Source organism: Volvox carteri (assembly GCF_000143455.1).
Source record: "Volvox carteri f. nagariensis unplaced genomic scaffold VOLCAscaffold_67, whole genome shotgun sequence".
NCBI classification, from domain to species: domain Eukaryota; kingdom Viridiplantae; phylum Chlorophyta; class Chlorophyceae; order Chlamydomonadales; family Volvocaceae; genus Volvox; species Volvox carteri.
Window position 1 is genome coordinate 604,171 of NW_003307610.1, and position 27,675 is coordinate 631,845.

A 27,675-nucleotide genomic window follows, 5' to 3' on the forward strand; every position below is an offset into this window, starting at 1 on the left:
AGGGGCCGGTGGGGGGACCGTGCCGCCCAGAGATTCACCGCCGCCCTCGGACCGGTCGGATCGATTGGATTCGTCGGCGGGAGGGGGAGGAGACGCCGTTCGGGAGAGGCCGTTTTCGCTACACGTGTCGGGGACATGCGCGCCTGGTAGCCGCTGTGACTTTCTAGTTGGGACCGGTTAGGCATCACACTCGGTCGGATGACTCGATGGCTTGAAACATGTTTGGGATTATGCCCTGGGCCGCACTCCACTGTTGCGGAGTCGCCGCGCACCGACCCACCGACCCACCGGCCCACCTGTGGCCCGGAGTAACCTCCCGGGCACTCGTTGTCGTTCTCAGTCCCCCCTCCCCCCTCCCTGGCGTCCCAGCTCTTCAGCTCCACCGGACCGGTTCCGGAGCCGGTGGTGCGGCCCACGCGGGCGGCAACATCTCGCGGGTCCTCCGTGCCTGGGGGGGTAGGGCAGGGTGGGAGCGGGGAGGGAGGGTGGGAGGGAGGGAAGTAGTGCATGTACGGCACGTAGGAAAAAAGGGTTGAAAAACAGGCACAGATGCGAGGAGAGGGCGTACGGCTTGACAAAGGAGGACGCCGCCGTCACCTATACGCGATGATCGGCCGTTGCTTACGTTATGCGTGCATGTACATGTCTACCTGAATTGTTAAAGGCCTTTTTGAATGGGATGGGATCATCCGTCCAGGTCGCCATGATTGGACTCGGATGATAACGCAGTGACCCGTGGATCGCAGGGCCCGATTTTGCTTAAGAATCGAATTTTTGCTTTGACACCAAACATGCTCATGACCAACACTGCGCCACACAAGAATTCATGGTAAACGTAAAGGGAATTTCCTGTGTTCAGGGAGCTCCCTGTTGACGCGGAAATGGGTAGTCATGATGGCGATGATTGCGGTAAACTGAAACAATGTGAAAGAGGTAAAGTTTTAGGAAAGGCGGAGCAGCTGCCGGGACAACTACAGGGAAAAACGAGGTCGCACCTGATGCGCTGTTAAAGTTGGGCATCGGCGCCTGGCCTTCCGTTGACTCCCCCTCTTGCGAACTGCCGCTTGTGGCGCTGCTGCTGATTGAGTTTTTGCGAGCCGCCGCAGCACATGTACCCAACTGCTGCTGCGCCGGCTGGGCCAGCGCGGACTGCCGCAAAAGCGCTTTGAAGCCCTGGGACAGCTGCATTTTAGTGCGATGGCTTTGCGAAACGCTTATTTAAGGACACTTCTCAAGTCTTTTGTGTAGTAGTCGTGTGCGCCTTCGTGTGTGCCGGATGCTTAGCTTTTAGGACTTCCGGATCAAAGAAACGTATACCGAAGCCTGGTTGTGAAGCAGCGGTTGTGATGCCGTCATTCGTGCCGGATCACCCCAAAAGGCCTTTCCGACATTTTTCCTTCCCGCAATGCAACCGTTGGTAAAATTGTTAGGCACAAACGTCAAAATTCTCATTCCTTGTCACAACTCTTGTTCAGGTCCCAACCTGAGGAAAGCACGACAAACGAATGGATCCTTTGGCTGGTACCAGCGGCAGTCCAGGACGCCCGGGAGCACCACCCGATACATCTCCCGGACCTTATAGGGGCGAGCCTCTGCAAGTGACAGGCATATTCAGCACCCAACCCCTGATGCACGTGGCGGGAGACCACCTCGCGCTGGTGGACGTGGAAGCTAGCTGTCCAAAGGCGGTGTCAGCCGCGACCACCAGCGGACAAAGTGGCCAAGAAGTGCCGCATCCAGGGGGCATCACAACTCCAGCGCCTGTGGGCGAAATGGCTTGGAGGCAAGCTAGCAGAATGCCTAGTAACATGCAAGAGAGTTAATTTAAATGCAAGGTTGTTATGTTGCGGCGCGTACCGCGGAAATGACATTTTCCATGCATGTTTACAACCGAGATGCCCTGATGGATTTACTTAACCATCGAGTTAATTCAAGGACGCCGATGCTACCGATCGGGGCGCCCTTGCAGGAGGAGAGTTCGCTAAGGCGAGGAAGATGATTGCAGGTGCTGAGGTGTGCTCGCGTGGAAGCGTATCGTATACCCCTTCTCGGCTGAGTAGCTGGGTCCCGGCACTCGGGCTTCAGAGGCACCCGGAGCGCCTCTGAGTGCGGACCTGGGGGGGCCGAGGGAAATGCTGTGCTTCGCGGTGATGACCGAGGGGGTTGCCCTCAAAGCTGGGTACTGCTGATGAGTCGAATTTGCGGAAAGAGTCGGGGGGAGGCATCTAGGAGGCAGTGAAGGCGAGACTAAAGGCGGGAAGGCGGTTTCTTTTTGTGCTGCGCTGGCAAATGTGGCAGGTAATCATGCAAACGCTATGCTTCATTAGACAAAGGAGCGTCGGAGTTTAATCTCCGGGAGGCGCGTTAATAGGCAATTTGCCCTCTGCAGAGTCAAATACTTGACGACGAGTGCACGCGGGTACGGCATCTATTACTCGTTGACGGTTGACCTGTTAGAAGCTGGCTGCGAAAATCGTCGGATTGTTTGTGGTATCCCATGGTCTTACTTGAGCCAGTCCATGCCATTGATGTTGCTTATCTCTCGTATCTAGGTCTCGACTGTTGCAAGCGCCAAACCCCAGTCCTAAATCATTAACGTCTTGCAATTTTAAAACGGGCATAAATATTTATTCACAATGTTCGTTACGGACCTCCTAGCTGCACAGCTATCGGTCTGGTTCGCTGTGGTCTTCGGGGCGATACTGGTAGTGGCAGCTTTCAGCTCGCTGGTATGGAGTCGGCAGGGCAAGAACGATGCAGCACTGGTGCCTGGGTTGCCTATTCTTGGCAATGCGCTCGCTCTTGGCCGCCATGGAGTCTCATATATCAATAAATGCAGGCGGAAGGTACACAAGAAACGCGCATACGTGACACTGTTGTAACATAGTGCGCCATTAACATGAAGTGACAATTTCAATCCCTCAGTTCGGTGATAGTTTTACATTGAGTCTAGCTGGTGTCAAGATGACGTTTCTGTTCGAGCCGTCGCACATCCATTATTTTTTCTCAGCTCCTGATGAAAAAGTCACGTTCAGGTTGGCCGGGCAAAAGGGTGTATATTATGGGCTTTTGAATTTGTAAAGGAAAGGCTTACGTACAGCTGTATGTTTGTTGCGGTCCTGCGGCGTCTTCTACTTTGCCTGCCCGTACATGCAACTGTGGATGTCTGTGGTTATCCCCTAGAGAAAAACTTTGGCTGCGACGTGACCGTTTTTTCTCGTCAAACTGATTGATACCTACTGATAGGCTGGGAATGGCGTATCCGCGGGGCCACTTTTTCCACGCCCTTCTCCTTCACCCCCTCCTCGCGGGTATCTTCCCCCCACATCCAGACCCACATACATGGGCCCATGTGCCGCAATTTCCTCCCGTCCTCCACCCCCCGCCGTACATCCGCTTATCCATCGTCATGCGCTTTCCCACGCCTCCCCACCCTTCCCCCTCCTCTCCCAGCCCTTCCCTCTTGAGCCCTGTCATTATCGTACTGCACTTCCCGTCGCCCGTTCACTTTCCCATTGGCCCGATGGCAATGCCCTAGGCCCGCCATAGAGCAGTTCACCCAGCGAGTGTTCGGACTCACCTCCCGGGTCTTCTTCCCGCTGCACTCCAAGGTGTGTCTGGGGGTCTGCTGCTTCCCGGGGCCCCAGGCAGCAGCCGGGAAGGAAAAGAAACAACGGGGGCCCCGGTACCGGGAAAGGAAGCTGCACCTCACTCAGCCCAACTGCGCTGTTGTAAAGCCCGCCAGGAGGAGGTGTCACAAGAGTTGTGGGAAGTCCGACGGCCGTGTGATATGTTTTCCCGCCCACCATCGTGCGGGTTGTGGGTGGGGTTGTGAGTTCGAGTTATCACTTGTGTTTGTTTTAAACCTTCTGGATTTGCGTTACCCTCCACACACATTCCCGATGCAGCATGTATCTTCTTCTGGACTATATCCGTGTATCTCCCTGGTATTTGCTTCATTCGCCAGTGGTTAGTCTTACCCTTCGCATATCTCACGGGATATGGCAGCTCCGTCGCAATGATTTGGACAGATCTCAAGAGCCACCTGACCCTCTCACCGCCCCGATGTGGGCTCCCCATGTCTAACTTGGTCTGTATGTATGTCTTTGTTTGTCTGAAATTTCATATCTGTACGTCTGTATGCCACGATTGTCGGTTTGTCTGTCATATCTGTCGCCAGATGCTGAAGGAGCTACGGGAGCTGCTGGTTCCAGCCATGCTGACTGATCACATGCAGGTGTGGGGGTTGGGGGGAAAGACGAACCACACGCGATTTAAGCTGCTGCCAGGGTAAGAAAGTAGCAACCGAAAGAACTGACCGAAAGGCGTCCATGGCGACTGTGACGACTGTAACCTCGGGTTGGGGGTTGGGGGGGCTGAGGGGTGAAGGGAGCGAAACCACATTCGCCAAAGAGAGAGGGTTCAAGGTACCGGGCGTGGGTGCAAAAGGGGGAGGGAGGGGCAGCTGAGTTGCGGGAACTGGAAAGCCCACCCGCGCGATAGCGCTAGACTTGGCTGGCTTTCCGTCATTGCTTCTTCCTTTCCTTACTTAGATCTTGTTGGTCTTTTCGTTCGCACAGCTCCTCCCCCCCCGACACCTTTGATGCCCTGTCGCTCATGTCGCAACACCATCTCGGCCCGGGTCCGTGCGCGGTTGCTTCCTAAGGATTCCGTCCAGCCCACTTCATATCATATGTTATGCATGTACACGCAGACGCACATGCCCCGCCTCAGTTCTCAATCCCTGTTCCAGACCTCAATGTCGCGGACGGTGGTAATCCGTTGCTTCTTGCATATATGATTCCCCGCCTAGTTCCCTGATGCTCCATCTCGCCATCGAAATCCAGCCCACGCCCCTCACACCTACGCTGTTGCGCCACAGCCTTTTCACCAAGTCCCTGCCCTGCAATTTCCCCACCCACCTCACCGCCTCTCATTTCCCCCCTGCCCACCGGGAACCTTGGGCTACTTATTTACCAATTTACGCCCCCTCTACCACCACGGATATGAACCCCTCCTCACCTTCCCGAACTTCCTCCCCCTTCCTCCTTTACATACATACGTACATACACACGTCTGCAGTCGTTGGGCACTCGCGCGTTGCAGCTGCTACCCAGCTACGTACACCACGACCAGGTGGGCGAGGGTTGGAAGGGCGGTGGGAGGGGAGGGAGGGGAGGGGGCTCTGGGAAACTTGGTTGGAGCGGGGATTCACCTTGGTGCGGAGGGAGGTGGGGTGGGGTCATTGAAACACAGCACCCAGGAAAGTCGCTAAGACGCGGAACAGCAATTTTATCCTCCGATTGCGCGTGGTCAGGCGCGTGACGTGTTAACCCTAAAACCCTGAAACCAAACCCCCCCTTTCCCCCCCCACGAAGGTGGACCTGTGCTCGCTGTGCCGCAGTCTGGTGTTTCACTGCGCTGTGGAGTCCGTCTTCGGCCGCCGGTTCGTGGACCACCTGCCTGAGCTCCTGGGGCTGCAGGAGGCGTCGGCAGTAGCGGCAACCGCAGTGGGCGACGAGAAAGAGGAGGGGGAGCTGAGGGGAAGACACAGCGCTACGGCTGCCGGTACGGCAGCAATGGCAGGGCAGCAGCAGCGGCAGGGGTTCTTAAAAGCAGCCGGCGAAGCGGCGGTGGCGGCAGCGGCAGGGGAGCTGGGAGAGGCCTTAAGAGGAACTATCGAGGGTTGGCAGCAGCAGCAACAGCAGCAGCACGGGGGCCTGCCGCCGCGGCCACCTGCGGGGGTCGAATGGCTGGCTCGCACCTTCTTTACGTTTGAGGACCAGTTCGAGGTGATCTGGGGCGGTAGGGCTGGTAGGGAGGGAATGTCAGGTTATAACCTGATTAAAGATAAGACACGGAGACACACCTATCCGGAGATAGGACGTGAGTTCAGGTCGCGAGGATGTACCCTCCGTTCTCAGCAATCAGGACATCGCCTCTATGGTGAACTTCAGTGTTTTCCAGTAGCTCCCGCGCTCTACCCTCCGGGACCCGGCCCCCGGGGGCCCTCGCAGGGGGTTACGTCTGCGTGCCTGACGGCTAGCTGGCACCTTGCCCGTGTCTCAGGTCTTAGTTTTCCCTTGTTATCTGCATCCCCACATCCGCATGGACAACCGGTGACAGCCCCGACTGCCCCTGTCCCCCCACCGCGCAGCTGGCCACCTCCCCCTTGCCCCATGCCTTCCTGCCTGAGTTCGTCAAGTCCCGCTCTGAGCTGCTTCGTGTGTTCCTGGCGGCAGACAGGCGGGGACTGTTCCAGGGCACCCCGGCAGGGGAGATGCTGGACAGGTGTGGAGGGGGGGAAGTGGGGAGAGGAAGGGGGGGAGAGGATGGGAGAGCGTGTGGTGACTCCGCCAGACGGATGGGCATGTATGTGGGGGGGGATGTTTGCAAAGGTTGAGGGCGTTCACTCCACCCACCTGCCGGACGACCGATGGACTTTGAAACCCACCCTACCCACCCCCCCATCGGGTACTTGTGCACTCGACCTCGCCACTCCCCGCCACGCTCCACTGCAAGTCCGGAGGGTCAGCTCCGGTTCTTCATTCCGGTCCCGTCCCCGGCCTCACGTGCCACGTTGTCGATGTGCAGGACGACGGGTTCATGTGCACAGCTACGACCCAACATGCTGCTTGCGCTGATATGGGCGTCCCAGGTGGGGCGGTGGTGTGAATTGGGGGGGAATGCAGGAGAGGGAGTGGGTGGCAGCGGCCGGGACGGCGGGGCGCTAGGGGGGATAGGCAGGTTGCGGATGGGATAGGCAGCAGAGACTGGGGGAACTTCGATTGCATGATAGGTTGGTGGCTTGACTGTGCATCAGGGCAGTTTGACTGTGCACCAGGGCAGTTTGACTGTGCATCAGGGCAGTTTGATGTGCGTCAGGGCAGTTTGACTGTGCACCACGGTAGTTTGACTGTGCATCAGGGCAGTTTGACTGTGCACCGGGGTAGTTTGACTGTGCACCAGAGCAGTTTGACTGTGCACCAGGGCAGTTTGACTGTGCACCAGGGGTAGTTACCGTCCCTGTCCCGTGTTCGCTTGGGTTTGTGTTGTGTTGGTAATGTAGAGGAGTTTTCCGAAACGCCCCAGGACCCCCACGCCCCGTGTCCACGAGCATTACTGTGTGCACGATGTCTCTCACTGTCTTCGCACCACCATGTTCGTGACTGCGCAGGCCAATACGATCCCAGCCGTCTTTTGGTCGACCGCGTTTCTGCTGCTTCCCGAGAATGCGGTTCACAAGGCCTCGGTGATTTCGGAGCTGGAGGTATCCCGCGCGTGTGTGTTTGTATGTGTGCGGGCCATGTCATCGTGTACCCTCATACATCCTCGGAGTGGGCTGTTACGTGTTAGCGGGTCAAACTGGCTCAGCGGGGAAAATGTCGGCCCCTAAGCTTCCTGCCCCGGCCACAGTCTGGAGCTCTTCAAATTGGAACGGATATGTATAGGGTATCCCCTGGGTTTAGAAGCGGAAGTCTTCTCATCTCAATCTATTGAGATCTCATTAGATCTCAATAGAATGGGTTAGATTCTAATCTCAAGTTTTGGCAGCTTTCTGGGAAATGCATGACTGGCTCTGAAACTTTGTAGGATGATTCTGTATGGTATATTTGTTATAATGATTAAGTTTTGGGACGTTGCGAAGCACAATTGCACGACAGAAACAAGCCATTATACTCCGCCGCAGTATTGACCCATGGGTCAAAGCATGCGAGGGCGCACTGGACGGTCGAGTACACGTCACAGGCGCTTATCCCTTTGATGCTTCTTTAACTCCATATCCTAAGGGTTAAGGTTTCAACGAATCAGGGCCCAGATCATCATTCCTAAGCCCTGGCAATGCACAAAAGCCGACATGGTATGCCATCAAGATCCCATGCTGGCCAAGTTCAGCAGACATAGACTGCTACCAATGCCGACCGAACAACTTGAATCCCTAGCTACTTCACTCCTCCTCATCCCCGGCCAGCAGCTGCATCACCACCTCCTCATCTGACAGGGCGTTGCGCTTGGCCGCGTAGCTGTCGTTCTGGCGGATGAAGATGAGCGTCTCCTCAAGTGCCAAAAAAGACCTTCTAAATTCTCAATGAGATTCTCAAGAGAAATAATTAGATTAGAAAAACGACTTTAGATGAGTGCCAACCCTAGATATGTATGTATGTATGTTCATGGATGCCGGGCCTTTGGTTTGTGTCTTTGTAACTTCCCTTCATGCCGTGTTGCTGCGGCCCCTGTTGACCCTGCTGACTGATCTGTGTGTTTGTTTGTCTGTCCATCTGCTTGTGCTTTTCTGTAGCGGGAGCTGCAATCCAAGGTGTTGAGCGCGGGGGGACCTGCTGCCGCAGCCACCACGGGGGGTAAGCCGCCTGGGGTCTGGCGAAATGGAGGACAGTTCCCGGGGGCCAAGTGTGTTGTCGCTCTCCGCACATTTGGTTGCACCTCAACTTCTCAACTTTGCCGTCCATGTGGGTCGGGTCAGATCAGGTCAGGTCAGGACTCCCTCGAACAGACACAGCCTGTACAGTGCTGCACAGGTAACCCCTCGACCGCCTGTGCCCCGCATCTCCACGTTGTCCCGTTTGGGGGCCGAATAAGGTCGGAGAGCTGCCTTGCTACCTGGCTGGCTTTCTGTCTGCCTAGCTAGCTGCCTTGCTACCTGGCTGGCTGGTTGATGAGTCCAAGTCATCAGCGGGCACTCGGGCCTACGGGCCCAACACGTCCGTGGTGGGCTTACCTGACCCCTGCGCCACTCACCCAGCCGGCATCCCTCTTTATTCTGAGTGATCCCACGACGCAGGTCCTGAGGGGGCCGACAGCCGTGCAGCGGCCGTCGAGGGCTCATCCAGCGCGGATACAGCTAGCCCACGAGTCCAGCCTTCCAGGTCGGAGCTCGTGGCTGCTGCAACACGACTGGCGGCCAATCGTCGTTCTGCAGTGAGCCGCTGTGTGGCTGAGGCGCTGCGCCTGCGGGTTCAGAGCATTGACGTGCGCCAAGCGGCCGCCCCGCTGGACTTGCCCTCTCAGTCGGGGGAGGGGGCCCGGCTGCAGCTCCCGAGAGGTCGGCTGCTGGCGGTGTGTCCGTTTGAAAGTCACCACGACAAGAAGCTGTGCGGGGCAGTGGAGCGCAGCGGAGAGGCCGTGGGGAGTGACCCATGGGTCTATGATCCCTGCAGGCCTGAGGTGAGGCTGGGCGACGGCAGCGCTGTGCTACCGAGCGTGGCGGGTGAGTGGATGGGAGAGGGGGGATGGGTGGGAATGAACTGATGTGAATAAACAGGAAGGTTGCACATGATGGGAAGGTCGGCTTAGCGTGGTCCGTTTCATTTAGAGAGGCCACGGCCGGGGCCGGTGTGTAAAGCTGGGTAAACCCGCCTGGGAGCCCACCTGGGAATACGCCATTCTAGGCGTATAAGCTGCCGCAATGGGTTCCACACGGACACAATGGCGCATGTGACGAAGGCGGCCAAGCTGTGAGTTTAGCTCTCTGGCATGACGTGGCTCGCAGCCTGTGAAATGAGATGGGTGCAGCATGACACGGCGGCAGAATGTGGAGCACCGGGCCAATCATGCCACAGGGGTTGAAGAGTAACGAATGGCCGGCTAACTGGGTAATGTGTTCATGTCTGTGCATTACCTCGTTTCCTACGCACACGCGCAATGACACTGATCTGGGTCACCATAGGGTTTGCTAGGATGAATCATTCTTCCCAGCAAAACACGGGATTGTATCGATGGCGAACCATGGCTGTGACTGATGACTGCGCCATGGCCGCAGGGCTGGCCTTTGGTGGCGGCCAATATCGCTGCCCGGGTCGTTTCTTTGCGGAACATGAGTTGGGCTTACTGGTGCAGCTGTTGCTCTGGTCATATGATATGAGCCTCAGCTATGGCGATGCCGCCAGCCGCGCCCATGGGACGGCGGAGAAGCAGGCGCCGAGCAAGCTCGCTGAGACCGTGAAGCGCGGAACGGGATCTGCGGATGTGAAGCGGACCCTAACAGCTTCGTCTGGGGCATCGGAGTCTAACCCAGATCCGCAGCTGCAAGCAGTCCAGGGGGGAAGCTTTCTGTACGCTGCTTTGGCAACCCTGCTGGGCCCGTCGGCCATGGCATGGGGCTTTGGCTGGTTCGATGGGTTGGATGGGCCGATGCAGGTGAGCCGGCTTGGGGGCTTGAGAGGTCGCAAGGTTGCCTTTGGGGAAGAATGGGTCTTGTTGAGATGAGATGTAGATTTGGGAATACACCCGTGGTGCGACGTTACTCGCGTGTGCGTCCCATATGATGCGGTTGGAACGCACGTGTACGAACGTGGTATGGTTCGATGCAAGTGGGTTAGCTTGTTTTGCCCTTCGTAATCCCGTGCTGTCCTTTCTGCATGTGGTTTGGCCCTGCCAGGAATGGCGTGAGAGCGGCGACCCTGCGGGGCTGTTGCCGCCATGCGACCTGCGGCGTTTGGTGGGCGTCAAGGTGCCGAGGAAGCCGTGCTGGGTGCAATTGGGTCGGATTGCCTGAGGTTATGAGTGCCCAGCCGGCTGTCGCTTAGATGCTTGATGGCACTTGCTTGACATTCTGCATTTGTTCGCATCGTGACTGACGACGTTTGACTTATGACGCTAGGCATGTCACCTGTTGGACAACTGGTGCATGCTTTGTTTCCATAATTTAACCTTACTGAAGTGTAACCAAGAAGTCATTTTGATTTTTGCTGTGTCCATCGGCCAGGTACAGCTTGTTGACAAATGACATGCATCAGGCAGCACAACGGCTGTGTCAAAGGGATCCCAGCAGCAGGCAGCACGGGTGAACGTTTTGTTCAGCGTCAACTTAAATTTTGTAACCTAAACTTTGCTCGTTGCGCAAGTAGCGTTTATTGCTGTTGTGCCACCGATGCAGCTTCAATTCCGTTGGAGTGGCCCGTTTGCCTGTTTATTAGCAGCGGTCATATGGTTAAGTTTAATCTGCCAGATCAGGATAGACGTTGCATCGTCATGCGGTCGTTGATTTGCGCAGAAGGGTACGGCATTTCGCAACTTCCCGCTTCAACTTCCCTGGTCAATCGTATAAAGCTGCAGCGACGACTATGAAGTAATCACTTTAGGTTGCAAATTATCGTGGTGGTGTGGCATACGAATTTGCGCCGCTCATACAATCTGCAACTTCTTCGTCGGGTTTAGTTACCTGCAAATATGAAGATCGCTTGCATCGGAGCTGGCTATGTGGGCGGCCCCACCATGGCTATGGTCGCGCTGAAGTGCCCTGAAATTGAGGTGGGTCAAAAGCTGGCTTCCAGTTGGCGATCCATGGCGCGGCTGAAGCAATAGCGCTACTCCCCTCGCAGGTTGTTGTCGTTGACATCAACGAGGAGCGTATCAAGGCGTGGAACAGCGATAAGCTTCCAAGTAAGCTAAAGCGTCCTAGGGCAGTCTATGATCATTGGAGTGACTGACGGTCTGCTTGTTCTATGGAACGTTGAACAGTTTACGAGCCTGGGCTTTTCGAGGTTGTCAAGGAGTGCCGCGGTCGCAACCTCTTCTTCTCTACCGACACGAAGAAGCATGTCGGCGAGGCTGACATCGTTTTCGTCAGGTTAGGCCCCTGTTCGCTATTGTTGCTCAGGTTCCAGATGATAATCCTCGAAACGCCGATGATAGAATTGTTTGGCTCGTATGCAATTAGCCCAGTTCGTTATGATTTTTGAGGAGTTTCTGTTTTGTTGGATATCGAAAACCCCTTGAGTTGCTGTTGCTGTGTTTTAAATGCCCCTCGTGCTCTTTTGCTTACTTACAGTCCCATTTGCGCGTATTATGTCCTTGCAGTGTCAACACGCCTACCAAGACACATGGTATTGGCGCGGGCAAGGCGGCGGACCTAACGTATTGGGAGGGTGCTGCCCGTCTCATTGCTTCAGTGTCCACCAGCAGCAAGATCGTTGTGGAGAAGTCAACCGTTCCAGTCAAGACTGCCGAGGCTATTGGCAAGGTAAGCCTGTGCAATCTGTTTAGGAAGATTGCATTATGGATTCATCCGTACGCCATGCACTAACCTGGCTGCATGGTTGCAGGTGCTCAAGCGGAACTGCCAGGACCCCAACGTGCAGTTCGAGATTCTGTCAAACCCGGAGTTCCTGGCGGAAGGAACAGCCATGGAGGATCTGCGCCATCCGGACCGCGTGAGTCTTCATGCAGCTTCATGTCGGGCATTTTTTTGTTCTGAGGCAAAGGCCTCTCTTTTGTGCCCAGCGTGTATAGGAAATGTGTGGTTGTCCTGATGTAATGTTTCCCTAACTGCCTAGTTGACATCCGTCTTCTCGTTGTGGTATTTTGTCTCAGGTTCTCGTCGGCGGCGCAGATACCGAGAGCGGCAGGAAGGCGATTGAGACTTTGGTGTCGGTGTATGCGCACTGGATCCCCCGCGAGCGTATCTTGACCGCAAACCTGTGGTCGGCTGAGCTGGCGAAGTTGACGGCCAACGCCTTCCTGGCACAACGCATCTCGTCCATTAATGCTATTTCGGCGCTTTGCGAGGCCACAGGTGCCGATGTTCAGCAGGTGGCGCACGCCATTGGCACAGACAGCCGCATTGGCTCCAAGTTCCTGAACGCGTCCGTGGGCTTCGGCGGCTCATGCTTCCAGAAGGATATCCTGAACCTTTGCTACGTTTGCGAGTCGGTTGGGCTGAAAGAGGTGGCCGAGTACTGGTGAGTGCTGTGGGGTCAGTGACCCGTGAGGGATGGAAATTGCCAAGTAGCCCGCCTTGTTTTTCGCAGCGGGAGCTGGTTTTTGTTAGATTTGGTCTAGGTTTGGGGGTGCTGCTGCGTTGTTCGATTGGGGACAACCTGGCAATCTCTCCACTCTTGCCGTCAATTTCCGTTTTCCTCAGGTACCAAGTGGTGTCGATGAACGATTTCCAAAAGCAGCGCTTTGTGGAGCGCGTGATCAGCGCTATGTTCAACACGGTTTCTCAAAAGAAGATTGCTATCTACGGCTTCGCTTTCAAGAAGGACACCGGTGACACCCGTGAGACACCAGCTATTGACGTATGCAAGGGCCTCATTCGCGATGGCGCCAAGGTCTGTGTTTATGACCCCGAGGTGACGCCAGAGCAGATCTTCCGCGACCTGTCAGCTCCCAAGTTCGAGTGGGATCGTCCCAACTACAGCCGTTCGCACAGCCACATGCTCGAGAATGTGCAGGTGGTGTCGGATTCAGCTGCCGCCGCTGAGGGTGCACACGCCATTTGCATCCTGACTGAGTGGGACGAGTTCAAGTCCTACAACTACCAGGTGCGCTTGAATACAAGGGTTTCTGGTACGTAAATGATCATACGTTCTTTCGGAATTTACGTTCTGCGTATCCGACAAGACGCGTAAAGCTTTCTAAAGGACTCAACCGGCCAGTCAACTCTTCGTAACTCCGGGTTTACCCGCCCTGCGCGTGATTAGGACATCACGTATTTGTCCTGCTGGCAATGTATGATTCCGCGCAGGCGTTGTATGACAAGATGACGAAGCCGGCGTTCATCTTTGACGGCCGCAACATCCTTGACCACGCCAAGCTGCGCGAGATCGGCTTCATTGTGTACGCGCTGGGCAAGCCGCTGGATCCCTTCCTGGTTAAGGGTTACTAAGCATCACGTCTGCATACTAAGCACCAAATCGTTACTGCAGAGTGTAATGTATATTATTTATGATGATTAGCAGCAGGTGATGCCGTATTGGCTACAACAGGAACTAGTTATTACTGCTTTATAGAGGGCAGGTGTCGTGACCATATGCAGTGTTGGCTTGTTTACCTGACCAGTGTAGTGAGAGTCCTGACTGCTCGAACGGTTTTTTTTATTAAGCAAAGTACCTTTCCGCGTGGAATCGTGTGCAGACTGAGCTTTGCCGGACTTTGTTTATTCGTCTTATGCGACTTTGTTTATTTGCGTGAGATGCGGGAGAGTGTTAAGCTGGCTGCTGGCTTGTCAATAACTGCTATGCCAAGTGAGTCTTTCAATGTAAGAATTTAAATCCGTCAGATAAATGTTCTAGAACTGCTTGCGCACGAGATTGTCAGTACTAACAGAACCCAACCGCCAACCAGCGGAGACCGAGCAGGTTCGACAATGCGACAAGGGAAAAATTGCGACCTTACAAAATATAATACCCAAGTACTGATCAGTGACTTTGTAGTGGGCCACAACTTGTCATATAGGGTGTATTTCCAGTGCGGAATAAGGCCACGGATCAGGGCACGGAAGTCCTTGGTACGATAGTTTCGTTCCATAAGGGAACCAAAGACGAGGTGAGTTTGCCAACAACTTAGCCGTTTGAGCAGGTATCGATGGAGGGCAGAGAGTTAATCCCTGGCCTTAATCCGCACTGGAAATACACCCATACACATGTCGTATACATTAACGATAACGGTAAATTATGGTGACCCTACCTGACACTACAACGTTACCATCTACCCTTTAACGGGCAAATAATGATCATTGCCAGATTGTGCCCATTTGTGCACCAAAATCATATTTCCAGGTGGAAACCACAAAAGGTTTACATGCGAAAGGAGCAAACGTTCTACCATGGATGCTTCCTGTCATTCAGCACACGTCTCACACGTTTCTGTTGGACTTATTGTGGTAAACTCGCTTCAATGTGCTGCCGAAGCTTCTCGGTCGTCAGGCGAGGTGGCGGCCGCGGGATGCGAACCTGTGGGCGTAGCAGACACAGCTCCTTAGCAGGGGGCTCAGCTCGATTGGTAACCCAACGAGCACAAATGTCCCCACCCAGATCGTGGGTATGGAAGGCAGCTTAAAACTTGAGTTCGGACTGCCACGAACCTTGGCTAGCCTCCCACAAAACGGCCAACGCACCTCTTTCCCTTCTGACGTTAACGATGTCAATACGGGAACCTGCGGCAGGGAAGCAACAGTGTTCAACCTACGCTGAAATGTCCGGGTGACATCCATATCTTTTGGCTGCTTGACGTGAAGCTTGGACATCCAAGTAACCACACATACACATATGAGTATGGAGCAGTAGCAGCTTTGTGATGCAGATCCCGCCGCAAATTGAGTCAGCCGGGCCAGGGCCACGTGGCTTTGTGTTCCAACATTATGGGGTTCATTTTGCATACTTATTGGCCCCCGCATTAGATTTGGACCTGCGAGCAGGCCAGGACTCAGCCAAAATCCTGTTATGTCGTACCTCCATGTCGTAGGCGGCGGCCCAAGTGGTATTCGTCGAGATGTCCCGTATCTGGTCAAAGGGAGCAGACGTCGGGCTAGCGTGAGGTACTGCTATCAGCCGGAGGGAGGCCCGTGGCAAACCCCTTGCACCCCCCTTCCTTGGGCAATCAGGCATTCTGTGCTGCTTTTACCCCCTTCTGGACCCATGGGGACGATGGTTAAGACTGCTGGCTATGGTCGGCCGGCTGTGCTCTTGTCCTGGCAACGTCTTTCCTCCCTGTGACCTTACGTGTTAACCGCTGGCGTTAGGTGTCCGTAACGCCCACAGGCCCCACCACTTGGCGAAATGGGACATCACCACATACCTCAAGCGTGAAGTCTGTAAGTGCACTGGGCATGAACTGCGCACGATCTATCAGCCCTTGCACTCGGTCCTGTGACGGATCGACAAATGGGACATGGCTGAAATGGCTGCCCAGGAAAGGACCGCATCTGGAGCAAACTCAAGTTTCATAAGGTTTGATGTGAGCTACAGTAGCTACACTATACGAGGTTCGCTTGTGCCTAGGCTTCTCTCCATGTCGTGCATGGTCTCGGCGCCAACGTACCCTGGTGCCCTCGCAGAGAGGGCAATCCGGCTTGCTGTAAAGGTAGATGACTTTGTTTCGCTTGTCCGAATCTGCTCCAGTGTGCGCAAACACTGCTGTCGTTAACTGTCGGCGTTCCCTTACGGGGAACGGCCCGTGACTTCTAGCTAAAGGAGAAGATCGAGCGCATCTGTAACATCTAACGCAATGCATTCTTGAATTGGCTGCCTCTTGACCCAGATGGAAAGTCCTACTCCGACCCCTGGGCATAAGAACAAGTCACTGATTTGTGCCCCCAACAATAGCGGCAAAGGATATGAATCACTGAGAGCAGCAAGAGTCTCCGTATTGACCCACCGACCCTTTGTACGACAATTCTGTGCTTTCCTCATCACGTGCTGAAAGAAATGGCCGGGGCTTAACAATCTTCTGACACTTAAGTTAAGGATCAGCCAGGTCAGGACAATTTTGTGACCATCTTAGTCGAACCTTCGTCGCCGAGACGTCGATTGAGGAGTCGGCTTGCACCTTTCCGATTCACCAACTCGACGCGATTGTGACTTGCTTTGCAAGTGGTAATTCCCTAGAACGCATTTTAGTTAAGTTTATCCTAGTGCGCTTCAATCGCCCGTCCTCCGAAATGCAGCTCACGCGGACCCCGACTGCCGTCGCCAGCAGGTTTGTTGTCTTATCGATGCGTGTATCGGCGATACGGGCTTCTGTATCCATCTTCTCCATTCTCTTTGCTGTGTGTGTGCACTTCGGTCACTAGGTCTTTCGCATGGCAGCACTGCTGATCGCTTGAAACCCGCAGGACTTCGCGCGCCGCCCGCATTGCATCTGTGCGTGCTTGCTCGGCCCGATGCCAACAGCTACGCTTGGCTCGTCGATCACGTGTCATTGTTCGGGCGAGTAAGTGGTGCGCCCGTACAGTGACGAAGCGCCGTGTGGGTCCTGGAGCAGTCAGGGGATACGACTCCGGATATACCTCTTCTTAACCTCCAAAAAGCTTCACCCCATCAACCCGGGACGAGACCACACGCATATTGTTGAGGAGAAATGTCTGTTGGCTATGCCATGGAAGTTGTTGTGTGCGGCACAGGGGGTATTTCCCATTGCAGCGCGGATTGCGGGATGCAGGATGCCTTTCGGACCTTGTTTGCCGTATGTGTCAAGTGTGATGCTGTGTGTAGCGGATTGTACAATTGATTGCTTATCAAGGCATACAATGCATACATGCATAGATGCGCTTTGGGTTATCGCTTGTTGGCGAGTGTGGGCAACTTCCCGCAGACCCGACCTCCTAAAGATATAGAGGGAGTCCTCCAGGAGCGAGCACCCCTAGGGGGGAAACGAGGACCCGCTAGAGGGTCCCCCCGGTGCGATTGGCGCTGAGCGCAAGGGGTCACGGCGACGGGGTTCAACAGCCTCCCTCCAGCAGTCACCACACACCCCCGGGGTTCCCCTCTTCCGCCAGCGGGTCGGGTCGGGTCGGGTCGGGGGCTCCCGGGGGCGGTCCCAGGCCGCTCACGCCCCGACCCAGGCCGCCCTCGAACCACAATTCCAAACCAGTCAGGAGCCTGTCGTCGTCGCACTGTTCGAGCCCTGTTGGAAAACATGCCCTCCATGCGGTTCATCAGGGGGGCATGTTCACAGGCGCCGCGTACTGTACAATGCACCAGATGGGCTAGGAGGCGGATGCCATGAGCAACCCTGTGTTGCCCCGAGCTGATGTCCCTTCGAGGGCCCTTCGTGCACTCGGCCCCTAGGGGACCTGACATGGCACAACACGACACACGCCGCTACGGTTCCGTTACAGAGTCCATTCCGAGCTCAGCTAGCGGAAACACAGCGGCGGATATCCCCTTGCCCTGTCCAGTGGTTGCTTCTTCCCCTTCCCCTTGGGGTAGCGATTGCGTGTTTGTCCTGTTTGTCCTGACCCCTCCATTACTCGCTCGCGTACCACCACCACCACCACGATCGCGACCACGACTGCCGCCGCACCAGGCGAGGATAACGGGGTTCAGGGCACCAAGCGGGCCACATACGCGGAGCTCGAGTCCATTCAGTGCGACCTGAGCGCCTTCCCGGGAGTCAAGTTCTTCCGCATCGAGGTAATGTGACGTTGGAATGGTGCTGAGCGATGTGAGGAAATGGTTGTTGCTTTGTGCACGCGGCGAGTTGGGGGGAGCGGAGGGCATGGTGGCCCTTACAGCGCACGTTTTTGCTCTCCTCCGTGATCGGCTGCAGTGCACCACCCCTTGGCCGCAGGCCATGCAGCCCCTGCCACACCACCAGTAGCAGTAGCAGCTCTGTCGTAGCTGGTCGCCATGCCATGCTGCTGGCAGCTCTGATAAAAAACCCAACTCAATACAACATAACGGTTCCCCTGATTAGTTAGTTAGTTAGTTGTCAACCACCCCGCACTCACCGCTTCCCCACCCGATCCCACCCCTCAAACACGAACCTGCCCATCAGGCCATCTTCCGGCCCTGGCGTCTACCGTTCGTGATCGACACGTTGTCCAAGTACGGCATCCGTGGACTCACGAATACGACCGTCAAGGGTGTCGGAGTGCAGGGAGGCAGCCGCGAGCGTTACGCGGGCACCGAGTTCGGCCCCTCCAACCTGGTTGAGAAGGAGAAACTTGACATCATTGTTAGCAGGTGGGCGCGTGTACGTACGTACGTACATGTCTGGGGATATGGGGATGGATGGGTGATGTGAGGTAGGAGGAGGAGCAGGGAGGAGGACTCCGAGTACAACCACTTTTGGGGACTTGTGAAAAGCTTTTTACGCGGAGAGCACCTTTCATACGGCGAGGTGGTGAGGCGTTTTGATGAACTAATATATGAGGCAAGGCGGAGGATGTACTGGTGTGGGGAAGTGGTAGCAGTACGAAAAACGGCCGGTGTGACGGTTCCTCCTTTGCGTGGGAGGGCCCCCCGGGGGGGGGGAGTCCCCGGGGGCACCGGAGGATGTGTCTGAACGAGGGGGTCCGTCTTCTCAACCGCAAATAGCTGCCTGGGTCGGATACCGGGATCCGTACCATCGGAACCCCACCCGCACCCACCCATGTCTGACGGATAACTCTCTAAGCTGAAATGTGAGCACACTGCCGGTCAGAATCAGAGTCTGGGTCTGGGTCTGGGTCTGTTCCGGACCCTCTGTCCTGAATCCCCCGGGCCCCCAAACACAGGTCTCAGGTGGATGCGGTTGTACGGCTAGTGGCCGCCTCGGCGTTCACCGGCGAGATCGGCGACGGCAAGATCTTCGTACACCCCGTGGCGGAGGTGGTGCGCATGTGAGTCCTCCTGTGTGGCTGTGCGGGTAGACCTGATGAGGTCTGGGGGTCCGGGCGCGTGGCTGGCCGGTGGCGAGCTGGTGTTGCATCGGTGCGGCAGCGAGGGGGGACTGAGACTGCTGGGGGGTTGTTCTCTCCTGTTCTATTCTATTCTATTCGCACGCTCCCGTTTTTTTCCAGTACAACTTTTGAAGTGCATTCTGCCCCTCCCTCCTGCGGGCTCGCGAGCATTCGTACTGGTTAGCTCGCTCATTCCCCCACCCGGTCATTGGACACTGCGGGGTGGGGGAACGGATGGGGGAATGACCGGCTCATGCCGGGGAGGAGGAACGCTGTTGACCGTACGGCAACTCACAATACATGGTTAGTGGTGTATTGGTGTCAGCTGGACCAGTGGTGGTCTTCCCTCCCTACCTCCCTCCCCACTTTCCATCGCTGCCCGCTGCCGCAGTCGCACGGCGGAGACGGGTTTGGACGCCGAGAAGATGGAGGGCGGCATGGAGGACATGATGCGGCGGAAGAGGTGAGCGCTCGGAGGGGGGAGCGGTCGGCTGACCTGGCAGGCGACCCCGAGGAGATGGAGAGGACAGCGAGAGGGTGCCCGGAAGTGAGAGAGGTGACAACGACGACGACGACGACAGCGTTGTTCTTTGTCGCTGCGGGCTGCGGGCCTCGAACCGGTGGCTGCTCCTATCAGCCCTGGCTATATAGCCGCCGTATGAATTTGACCCTAGTCTCGGGTCCCTATCGTCTGGATATTGCGGAGCTGGGAGCCATGGACTCGGAACCAGCTGTCCCCTTTGGAACCCGGCACAACCATTGCTTGTCAGAGTCTAGCGGCCTAGGCCTGAGTGGCCGTAATGGATTACGACAGTGAGCCGTCCGCGGATCGAAAGTGTGCTCTGCTTGTTGCATAGGAGGTTACGGTGTTCTTGGGGGCTTGGACATACATACATATGTGCATACGTACGTATACACACGTGCATATTCCGCGATTGTTATCCCCTGGGCGGGGTTGGGGGTGGTGCTGGTGGAGGTGGTGGTGGCCTCAGGAGTCAAGGTTGATGCGGCGGCAGTGAGGTGAAGGTGGTGGTGGTGGTGGTGCTTGACGGTTGTGTGAGAGAGAGGTGAGAAGGGGGATCGGACATGACGATCAGGATCGCTGGGGAAGAGATGGCTTCGTCTCCCATGTATACCGGATGGTGGTGCTCATTACTTGATGGCTTTTATATGTGCGGGCTGGCGAGGACTTGTCCTGCCGCTGCTGAGCTTTTGATGATATGTTGGATGACGTCATCCTTCTGGTGGGAAGGAAACGATGCCGTGCAGGTGACACGCAAACGGTACTCCCCCTCAAACTGTGTTGACGGAGGTGTCTGGTTACACCAGAACATGTTTCTCAGTAATGGAGGTGGTGAATGTGCGTTGAGGAGGTTGTGGGCGGGAGGTGGAGCTCCCTCCCCTCACGGAAATGGGATTTCGAAAAAGGGGGGTGGGGCGGCACCTGGTCTGCAGCCTCATAGGGCAGTGTGGACAGAGCACAGGTGCCGGAGGTGGCGGTGAGGACTCAACCCCGGGGGTGGCACAGGATAAATACACACGCTTTTTGTTGTCATCGTCGTTGTTGTGCACACCCAATTGCGGCAGGTGTGTGCAAGACCGCACGGTGGCCGCCAGTGCTTTTAAATCGTTTCTGCCCCCTGCGGTAATTTGTTAGTGACCCTGTATGGTTCTCAGGGAGTTTCCTGGTAACCCACATTACCAGGTAGTGTGTTCCTGTGGGCCTGGACCGTTGCCGTCACTCCACCCACACTTGTGTCCCCGGTGCCGTGGCACCGCTTCTTAACAGCTCCCACTTCACACCACGAGGGCCTTGTCAGCAGCTCCCAGCGGTCTAGCGAGTACACTGAAATGGAGTCCACCAACGCGCTATCGCGAGCTCAACTAAGATCTAACCCACGCACCTACTCAGCAGAACTCCGCGAACCATCGCAGCCTTCATCCAGAGTTTCAGGCAGTGGTCACTCCCCCCAGTGGGGGCTGCGGCCTATTCTTATGTCCTATTGCAACCACCCGGTTACTGAAAGGTATTTCAAAAAATGTCCGAGTGACCTCCCTCCGGTAAGGGGATTAATTTCTCAGTAGCCACTTTCGAAAGCACTGTGGCCACCAGCACCCTGACCCATCATGTCATCGGCCTCCACATGCTGGTTGGAGGGGGGGGGGCAACCCCACACATTTTAACACTTCCCGCAGTTCGGGCGGAGGTGCAACGCGAATCAATCTAGTGCCTTACATGGGCCTTACGGTGACATAAAATGCTTCGAAGCTCTAACGGGTGTACAGCACAATGTTGGCTTGCGGGGGGTCGTCGTCGCGATGTGCACCTCAGTGGTGAGGTAACCGCCGGGTGGGGCTGGTGGCCCCAAGCAGTACCAGGTGGCGCCGGGGGCAGCAGGCAGTCAACCAGTCACTCAATCCAGAGTACAGAGTTAAGGTACGGATGCTGTGGCTCTGTCCCTACACACGGCGGTGGCAGCTGGCATGAGTTGGAGCCCCCTCATCGCCCCCTAGTCAGCCGCCAGCATGAAGAACACATAACGGCACACGGACCAGTTGCACAGTGCGAGGTGCAGTACGGTACCGTACAGGATACATACAGCTCACCACTTGAACCCCCCCTACAGCGCTGCAGCCACAGACTGGAGCTCCCACCCGCCTACCTCACCACTCCCACCCACCCACCTCGCCCCACCCTCCCTCCTACACACACATAGCGAGACCAGATGTCAGAAATACCCCCACCCCCCTCCAGGAACTCTCCCCCGTGTCGCAACAACAACAACACCACGTCATGTCGCCAGCCCCCCTCAACCCCCTAAGTCCCCACCTCCACCTCCCACGCAGCCCCCACGTCATCATCAGATCCGGAACGGCAGTCCCGTACACCCACCAGCGCGAGGCGGAGGCTGAGCTACACCCACCGCCTCCACACGGGCCACCAGCAACTCAGCGCACCGGATAGGTGTTGCCGTACAGTCTGCCGCAGCCACTGCCCCGTCTCCTCCGCCCCGGGACCCGCCCGCCCCCGCCCCGCCCCCCCCGCTCCGCAGCCTCTCCGCCAGCTGCCGGAACAGCCTCGCCACCTCCCGCGCCTCCCCCGCCCACATCTGCACCACCTCCTCCTCCCCCAGTGCCTCGGCCGCCACCTCCTCGGCCGCCGCCTCCTCGGCCGCCGCCTCTCCGCCGCCGCCTACACCGTCCACTTCCATATCGTCCCCGCCACCGCCACCGCTATCGCCGCGGCGCTGCCGTACACCTGCCATTGCTGCCGCCGACGCCTCACGTGCCTGCCGTACCTGCTGTTCCGCCGTCTGCAGCGCGGAGATTGTGAGGTGCGCCACCAGCAGCGTCAGTCCCCCCCTGCCGGGCAGACCGAAGGACATGGCGCCCGCTCCCCAGTGCCAGTTGCCCGGAGATGACAGGTAGAGGAGCGCGTCAGAGGCCCGAACCTGGAGTGTGTGTGTATATATATGTATGTATGTGTGTAGAGGGGGAGAGCAGTACGTCGTCAGTTAGTTCGGGAGGAGGGAGGTGCGAAGTGCAGCCGGGTGATTCCCCCCCCAAGGCGCTGCCCAACCACACCACACCCACACCCACACCCACACCCTCACCCGCTCCTAGACCCCCCGGGGCCCACCCCACCTGCGGCGGCGCCCCCACCACTCCGTTGTCCGCGTAGTGCAGCGCCACGCGCCGGAGCCCAATAGCCAGCTGATCACCACCCACCTCCAGCCGCCTGGGGAAGGGGGGAGGGGAAGGGGGAAGGAAGGTTGCAGGCAAAAGAATAAAACACAGGAGAGTACGACACAAGTTACGACGTGCCACTGGGTGCCGAAAAGGAGACCACCTGCACAAACCTCATGCAAGGAAGAGAGAGTGGAGGCGAAGAAATCTGCCGTACAGCGCGTATGTGTGTCGGGACACCGCCCTCGGGGGTTGGGAGGCAGAAGGGTGGGTTCCGGAGCCGATGTGTATGTAGGCTGTAAGACGCCCACCCCTTTCTTCTCCCATCCTTCTTCAATAGTCCAACCCAGTACGTACGACCAAATCCACTCCCACGTTGGATTACGTTTGCTTTCCCCCCTCCCCCTCACCCCCCTCACTTGTACGCCGCATCCGCCAACAAGTACACCAGCAGCCTCATGCACGCCGCGGGGGGCAGCGAGCCCAGTAGCACCTGGGGAGGCATATGTCGGGGTGCGGGTGCGGGTAGGGGGGTAGGGGGGGGTAGGGGGGGGAGGCTGAGTGGGGAGCTCGGCAGGCAGGGGCACACATTAGGTAAGCAGGGGGCCAGGGGGTGTACGGCACCGCCTACATACCCCACCGGGGTTGAGGGGGGGAAGACGAACCACGGGCGAGTGAAGCTGCTGCCAAGGAAAGACTGATGCGGCAGATGTACAGGGCGGAAGGGGAGAGGGGGGGAAAGGGGGAAGGGGAAAACACAGGCAGGGGTGTCGCCCTCCCCCACCCACCCACCCCTGGGACTGAGGGTTGAATTTGCTGAACCCCCTTCCCCCGGAGGAGGTGGTCGCTCACCCGCAGGTTCTCTGGGTCCTTGTACGGCAGGTCTTTGAGAATCGCCGCAGATACCACCTTATCCATCCGTACAAGGTCGTTACTGCGTCGCCACGGCAACACGTGCATATGTTAGATATGTCCACCGACGTACAGGGTAAATTTGACGCCCTTAAGCATACAAACATACAGACAGACAAACATAAGCGAAGCCACCCCTCAATTGACCAGCCCGCGTGGAGACAAAGGTACGGCACCGGCCGACACACAAACAGACAGACGTCGACAGACGCAGCCAAGCAATCTACATAATCAGAAGAAAACCCGACCCCGGCAGATAGACAGACAAACAGACAAACCCCTTTCATCCTCACCACTCACTCGCGGCCCTGCGTCCCCTGCCGTACATAGAACCGCATGCGGTCCAAAGCGCCGTAAACGTCGTACATCATCCCGAGCAGCGCCGCCGCCAGTTCTCCCACCTCCGCCAGGCTCACTAGCTGCGAGCCCCCGCCACTGCCCCCTCCCCCTCCCGCCACTGCTACGGCCGCTCTGTGGCTCCAAATCCGTATGGCGGCTAGTTGCCTAATTAGGAGGGGCTTCGAGGAGCTGCCGTCAGCCCAGTTTGTGTAGGTCTGGGGGGATTGAGGGGAGGGGGGGAACTGGGTTACACCCGGGTACGGCAGAGAGCTCCCCAAATATTCCCAATATACTGTAAATATAGGAACACCGCCTCCTTCACCTCGCCCCACCACAATCAATAGATCAATAGCTCCCCCCCCCTCCCCCCCACTGGGGCCCCCAGTGCCGTACCCGCCCACCAACCCCTCCCCCCCCAGCCCCACCAGCATCAGGCGGTACACCAAACTGCTCTCCAAGGGGCTGGTTCGCCGCTGGCGGAACCCGCTCAGCCGCATAAGGCCCATACGGACATCCAGATCCAACTACCGGGGTTGGTAGTGGTATGTATGTATGTATGTGGTCGGGGGCCAGGGAGGGAAAAAGGCAATCGAGGGGGCGGGGGGTAAGAGGGGTGAGGGGGTTGCGGGGAGCCTGATGCCAGGTGATACCCCCCTTACACACACGTGAAGGGCCGGAGATGTACGATACGCGACACGAACACATCACCCGGTGGTGCTGACTACAAAGAATCCGACGGTTCGACCATCTCCCCCTCCCCCCTCCCCCTCCCCCCTCCTCCCCCCTCCCCCTTCCCCCCCCCCTCCCCCCTACCTGCATCATTGTGATCCAGTACTTGAGCAACATAACTTCACCCGCATCACCCCCCTCGGGGGCACCTGTACGACAATAGCCGAGGAGGGGGCGGGCGGGAGGAGGAGCGCAATTGGCTCACTCGTGGGTTCACCAACCCCCTCGTTGCTGCTGTTATTGTTGTTGTTGTTGCTGTGGTTGGTGGTGGTGGTGGTAACACGCCATGTACACAAAATCGGTATTGCCACAGCGGCCCAAGCCGCCATCCTAATTTAGGGTTGTGAACATCCCTCCTACCAACCCTCTACATACATACATACATACACACACATAATACCTGTTGCTGGCAGCATCCTTCCTCCTCCCCCCCCCTCCGCCTCCCGCACCACCCAGTTGTGTGCTGAGGCCACGAGCGCCGACAACCCAGTCGCCTCGCGCAGGGACTGCAGACGGGGCTTGTCGCGGTGCGGCTCAGCCTGCCAGGCGCTGGGGGGCATTGGGGGGGAGATGGGGGCAAGGAGGCCATTGTCGTACGATGCAAGAAGCAGGGGGTCCAGGGGGTGTTTGGTAAGGCAAGGTAAGGCCCCCGGGAGTTCCCAGGTACGGCCGTACTGCAGTAAACAGAGCCGCCCCCACTTGCCCCGTACAAATATACACACCCGACTCAAATCTCGGCCTCCACACCCCTCCCCTAACACGTGCACACACCCACACCACCCTTCCCCCCCGCCGCTCCCTCACCAGCCGACGGGTGCCCAAAGGTCCTCATTGATCATCAACACATCCCCTGGTGTGGAGGGTTGGGGGGTTCGGGGAAATACACACACACACACACATCCATGCATTGGCTTAAATCAGTAGACACGTCAGCACATTGCTGTACAAAACCAGTTTAGAGGCATTACTCATGAAAAGGGGAAGGAAAGGAAATGGGGGCAAACACAGGGCCAGTACACACACCGCCACATCAGTGACACCACCAGCCCCCTCTGCTCCAGCCTCCTCAGCCCGGGGCCGCCCTCCTGGCCTCCCCTCCCCCGTACATACATACATACATACATACTCCCACCCTGCTCAGCTAGGCCCCACCGCACCCTCCAGCTTGGCGGGCGGATGCCACTCCAACATCGCCATGAGCAAGCTGAGGGGTAGGGGAGTAGGGGGGCGAGGGGGCCCGACGGAGGGTATGTGTGTGTGGAGGTGTTTGTGCTAGGCAGCTGACACCCTCCAACAACACCCTGCGAGGCCCCCTGCAATGTTCCCGCTACAGACATCCAGACGTATGAACAGCTCCCCCTGGCCCCACACACACCTTTCAGGCCGGCTCGCCGTTCCCCCCTGGTAGAGCCACCGCGGAGTGGAGTTGTGTATCCTTATGAACTATTCCTCCCTTAATAATTACATGTACGACAATACCCAACCACATGTACGGCAGTCCGGCCAAGTCCCCAACCACCTGTACGCCCTGTGTGGTAGGGAGGAGGAGCTGTGGGCCTCCACATTGAGAACCATGTGCATGAGCGCCTCTTGGAGGTGGCTGCGGCGGGAGGAGGAGGGGGCCGGAGGGGGCCGGAGGGGGAGGGGGGAAATACATCAAGAGCTGTTACTGCACGACTGCCACCCCCACCCCCCACCCCACAGCCAGCCAGGCCAGGCCAGCACGAAGTGACCCACCGGGGGGCCGTGACTCCACGAGTTAGTAGCGGCTGCAGCAGGTCTATGACGTGATGGCCTGAGGGGTGTTGGGGGTAGGGGGCCGGGGGAGGAGACGGAGGTCCGCGCGCGAGCAAGCGTGGGTCGGGGGGTCGACCTCCATAAGGGGCATACGACAATGCTGGGAGCCACTATTCAAGGGCCAACTGTTTGGAGTATTTCCGTCAGCGGAGGCCGTGGGGGGCTGGGGGGGGGGAACGCACCGTCATCATCCCAGCTCTTGGCGGCCTCTGCTGCCTCTGCGGCTACTGCGGCTGCTGCAGGCGCCAAAGCATCCACGACACCTGCCGCATCACCAACATTCTCGCCGCCCTCTCCCACGGCAGGTCTGGGAATCGGAGTCCTGCAGTTTGAAAGGTGCAACGGGGTTGTCTTTATTGAGTTATGCTTCCGGGACGGAAGAGTGCAGCGACGAAGCGCTTATAATCGAATGCGCACCGTCGACGCTGCGGCCAGCCGCCAGCAGCCATGGGTGGTCCAGCCTCATCTGAACGCGGTTGGATGCGAGGGCTCCGCGCGGCGTAGCGCGAAAAGAGGTTCCACACTGGTGCACATTTCTGCTCGGACAGAACGCCGTGCTCGAGCCGAGGCTCCGCTCCATGTGACCCTGCTATACGCCTGAGTGCCTTATCAATTTTCTGTGGGGCGAGGAAGGTTCGTTACATTCGGAGTGGCCACGCAGCTGTCCATCGCAGCTGTCCTGAACGTCCCATAGCCAACAAAGACGGACCTGCTGTTCTATAATATTTGTTGCATTAGTAGCTCGTGATGATCTGCGCCTAGTTGACATAGAAGGCTTTGTTTCTCCTAAATTAAAAACGGATTTGCACGGTGCTCTCTACGTACTGAAAGAACAAATGCCCATGTAGCGTCAAGCATGTATCATGTACGGAGGGAATGATATTATGGTTCACAAGCCGTTCGAGTCAAGTGCTGCACTTTGAACGGAATCCGCCGTACCTCACATGGTCGCGGTAGGCTCTGTGTGCCCAGGAACTTAGCTGTCAGTTCGATGATTTCTTAGGAAACTGCACCGACTTAGTTCAATGCACTTAGTTCAATGCACGCCAGTCACAGAATTCGGCCCCGGCATGTTCATTGCCCTGGGG

At 57.2% G+C, this 27,675-nt stretch overlaps 5 protein-coding genes across 5 annotated transcripts in view; 3 read left to right on the plus strand and 2 right to left on the minus strand.

Moving 5' to 3' along the window:
• Positions 1–1,188, minus strand: part of VOLCADRAFT_98055 (uncharacterized protein) — a gene marked incomplete at both ends in the record, with an annotated part of 2,504 nt that extends 1,316 nt beyond the window's left edge. Inside the window, 2 exons of the mRNA XM_002956967.1 lie at positions 297–448; positions 996–1,188. Of these exons, the coding sequence (XP_002957013.1) occupies positions 297–448; positions 996–1,188 (345 nt within the window). The remainder of the gene's footprint in view (positions 1–296; positions 449–995) is intronic.
• Positions 1,189–2,636: 1,448 nt separating this feature from the next.
• VOLCADRAFT_119569 (uncharacterized protein) lies at positions 2,637–10,513 on the plus strand (the record flags this gene model as incomplete). Its single annotated transcript, XM_002956932.1, has 13 exons — positions 2,637–2,846; positions 2,926–3,035; positions 3,539–3,611; positions 4,181–4,237; positions 5,083–5,136; positions 5,379–5,792; positions 6,158–6,291; positions 6,595–6,658; positions 7,178–7,270; positions 8,300–8,360; positions 8,801–9,226; positions 9,779–10,155; positions 10,397–10,513. The coding sequence occupies 13 exons, from the start codon at positions 2,637–2,639 to the stop codon at positions 10,511–10,513; spliced, it is 2,190 nt and encodes a 729-aa protein (XP_002956978.1).
• A 587-nt stretch (positions 10,514–11,100) lies between these two features.
• Positions 11,101–14,020, plus strand: VOLCADRAFT_107492 (uncharacterized protein). Its single transcript, XM_002956933.1, has 8 exons — positions 11,101–11,268; positions 11,340–11,400; positions 11,479–11,587; positions 11,818–11,980; positions 12,063–12,170; positions 12,331–12,698; positions 12,881–13,283; positions 13,487–14,020. Exons 1-8 carry the CDS (start codon positions 11,188–11,190, stop codon positions 13,625–13,627), a joined length of 1,434 nt encoding a protein of 477 aa, XP_002956979.1. The 5' UTR covers positions 11,101–11,187; the 3' UTR covers positions 13,628–14,020.
• Positions 14,021–18,234: 4,214 nt separating this feature from the next.
• Positions 18,235–19,590, plus strand: VOLCADRAFT_67741 (uncharacterized protein; the record flags this gene model as incomplete). The annotated part of the gene is made up of 3 exons (XM_002956934.1): positions 18,235–18,425; positions 18,959–19,063; positions 19,515–19,590. Coding segments are annotated over 3 exons (372 nt in total), but the record flags the coding sequence as incomplete, so codon positions are not given.
• A 1,611-nt stretch (positions 19,591–21,201) lies between these two features.
• Positions 21,202–27,356, minus strand: VOLCADRAFT_98060 (uncharacterized protein; the record flags this gene model as incomplete). The annotated part of the gene is made up of 16 exons (XM_002956968.1): positions 21,202–21,270; positions 22,048–22,575; positions 22,769–22,862; positions 23,230–23,303; positions 23,663–23,744; positions 24,023–24,276; positions 24,487–24,585; positions 24,875–24,939; positions 25,191–25,339; positions 25,595–25,640; positions 25,948–25,994; positions 26,310–26,390; positions 26,528–26,585; positions 26,770–26,909; positions 27,005–27,204; positions 27,297–27,356. The coding sequence occupies 16 exons, from the start codon at positions 27,354–27,356 to the stop codon at positions 21,202–21,204; spliced, it is 2,046 nt and encodes a 681-aa protein (XP_002957014.1).
• Between the last annotated feature and the right edge of the window lie 319 nt (positions 27,357–27,675).

Bases quoted from the DNA above. Each gene is read 5' to 3' on its own strand.
- VOLCADRAFT_107492 (XM_002956933.1), top strand. From the start codon at position 11,188: ATGAAGATCGCTTGCATCGGAGCTGGCTATGTGGGCGGCCCCACCATG. The intron at 11,269-11,339 runs GTGGGTCAAAAG...CTCCCCTCGCAG, and splicing joins TGAAGTGCCCTGAAATTGAG to GTTGTTGTCGTTGACATCAA. The intron at 13,284-13,486 runs GTGCGCTTGAAT...GATTCCGCGCAG, and splicing joins TCAAGTCCTACAACTACCAG to GCGTTGTATGACAAGATGAC.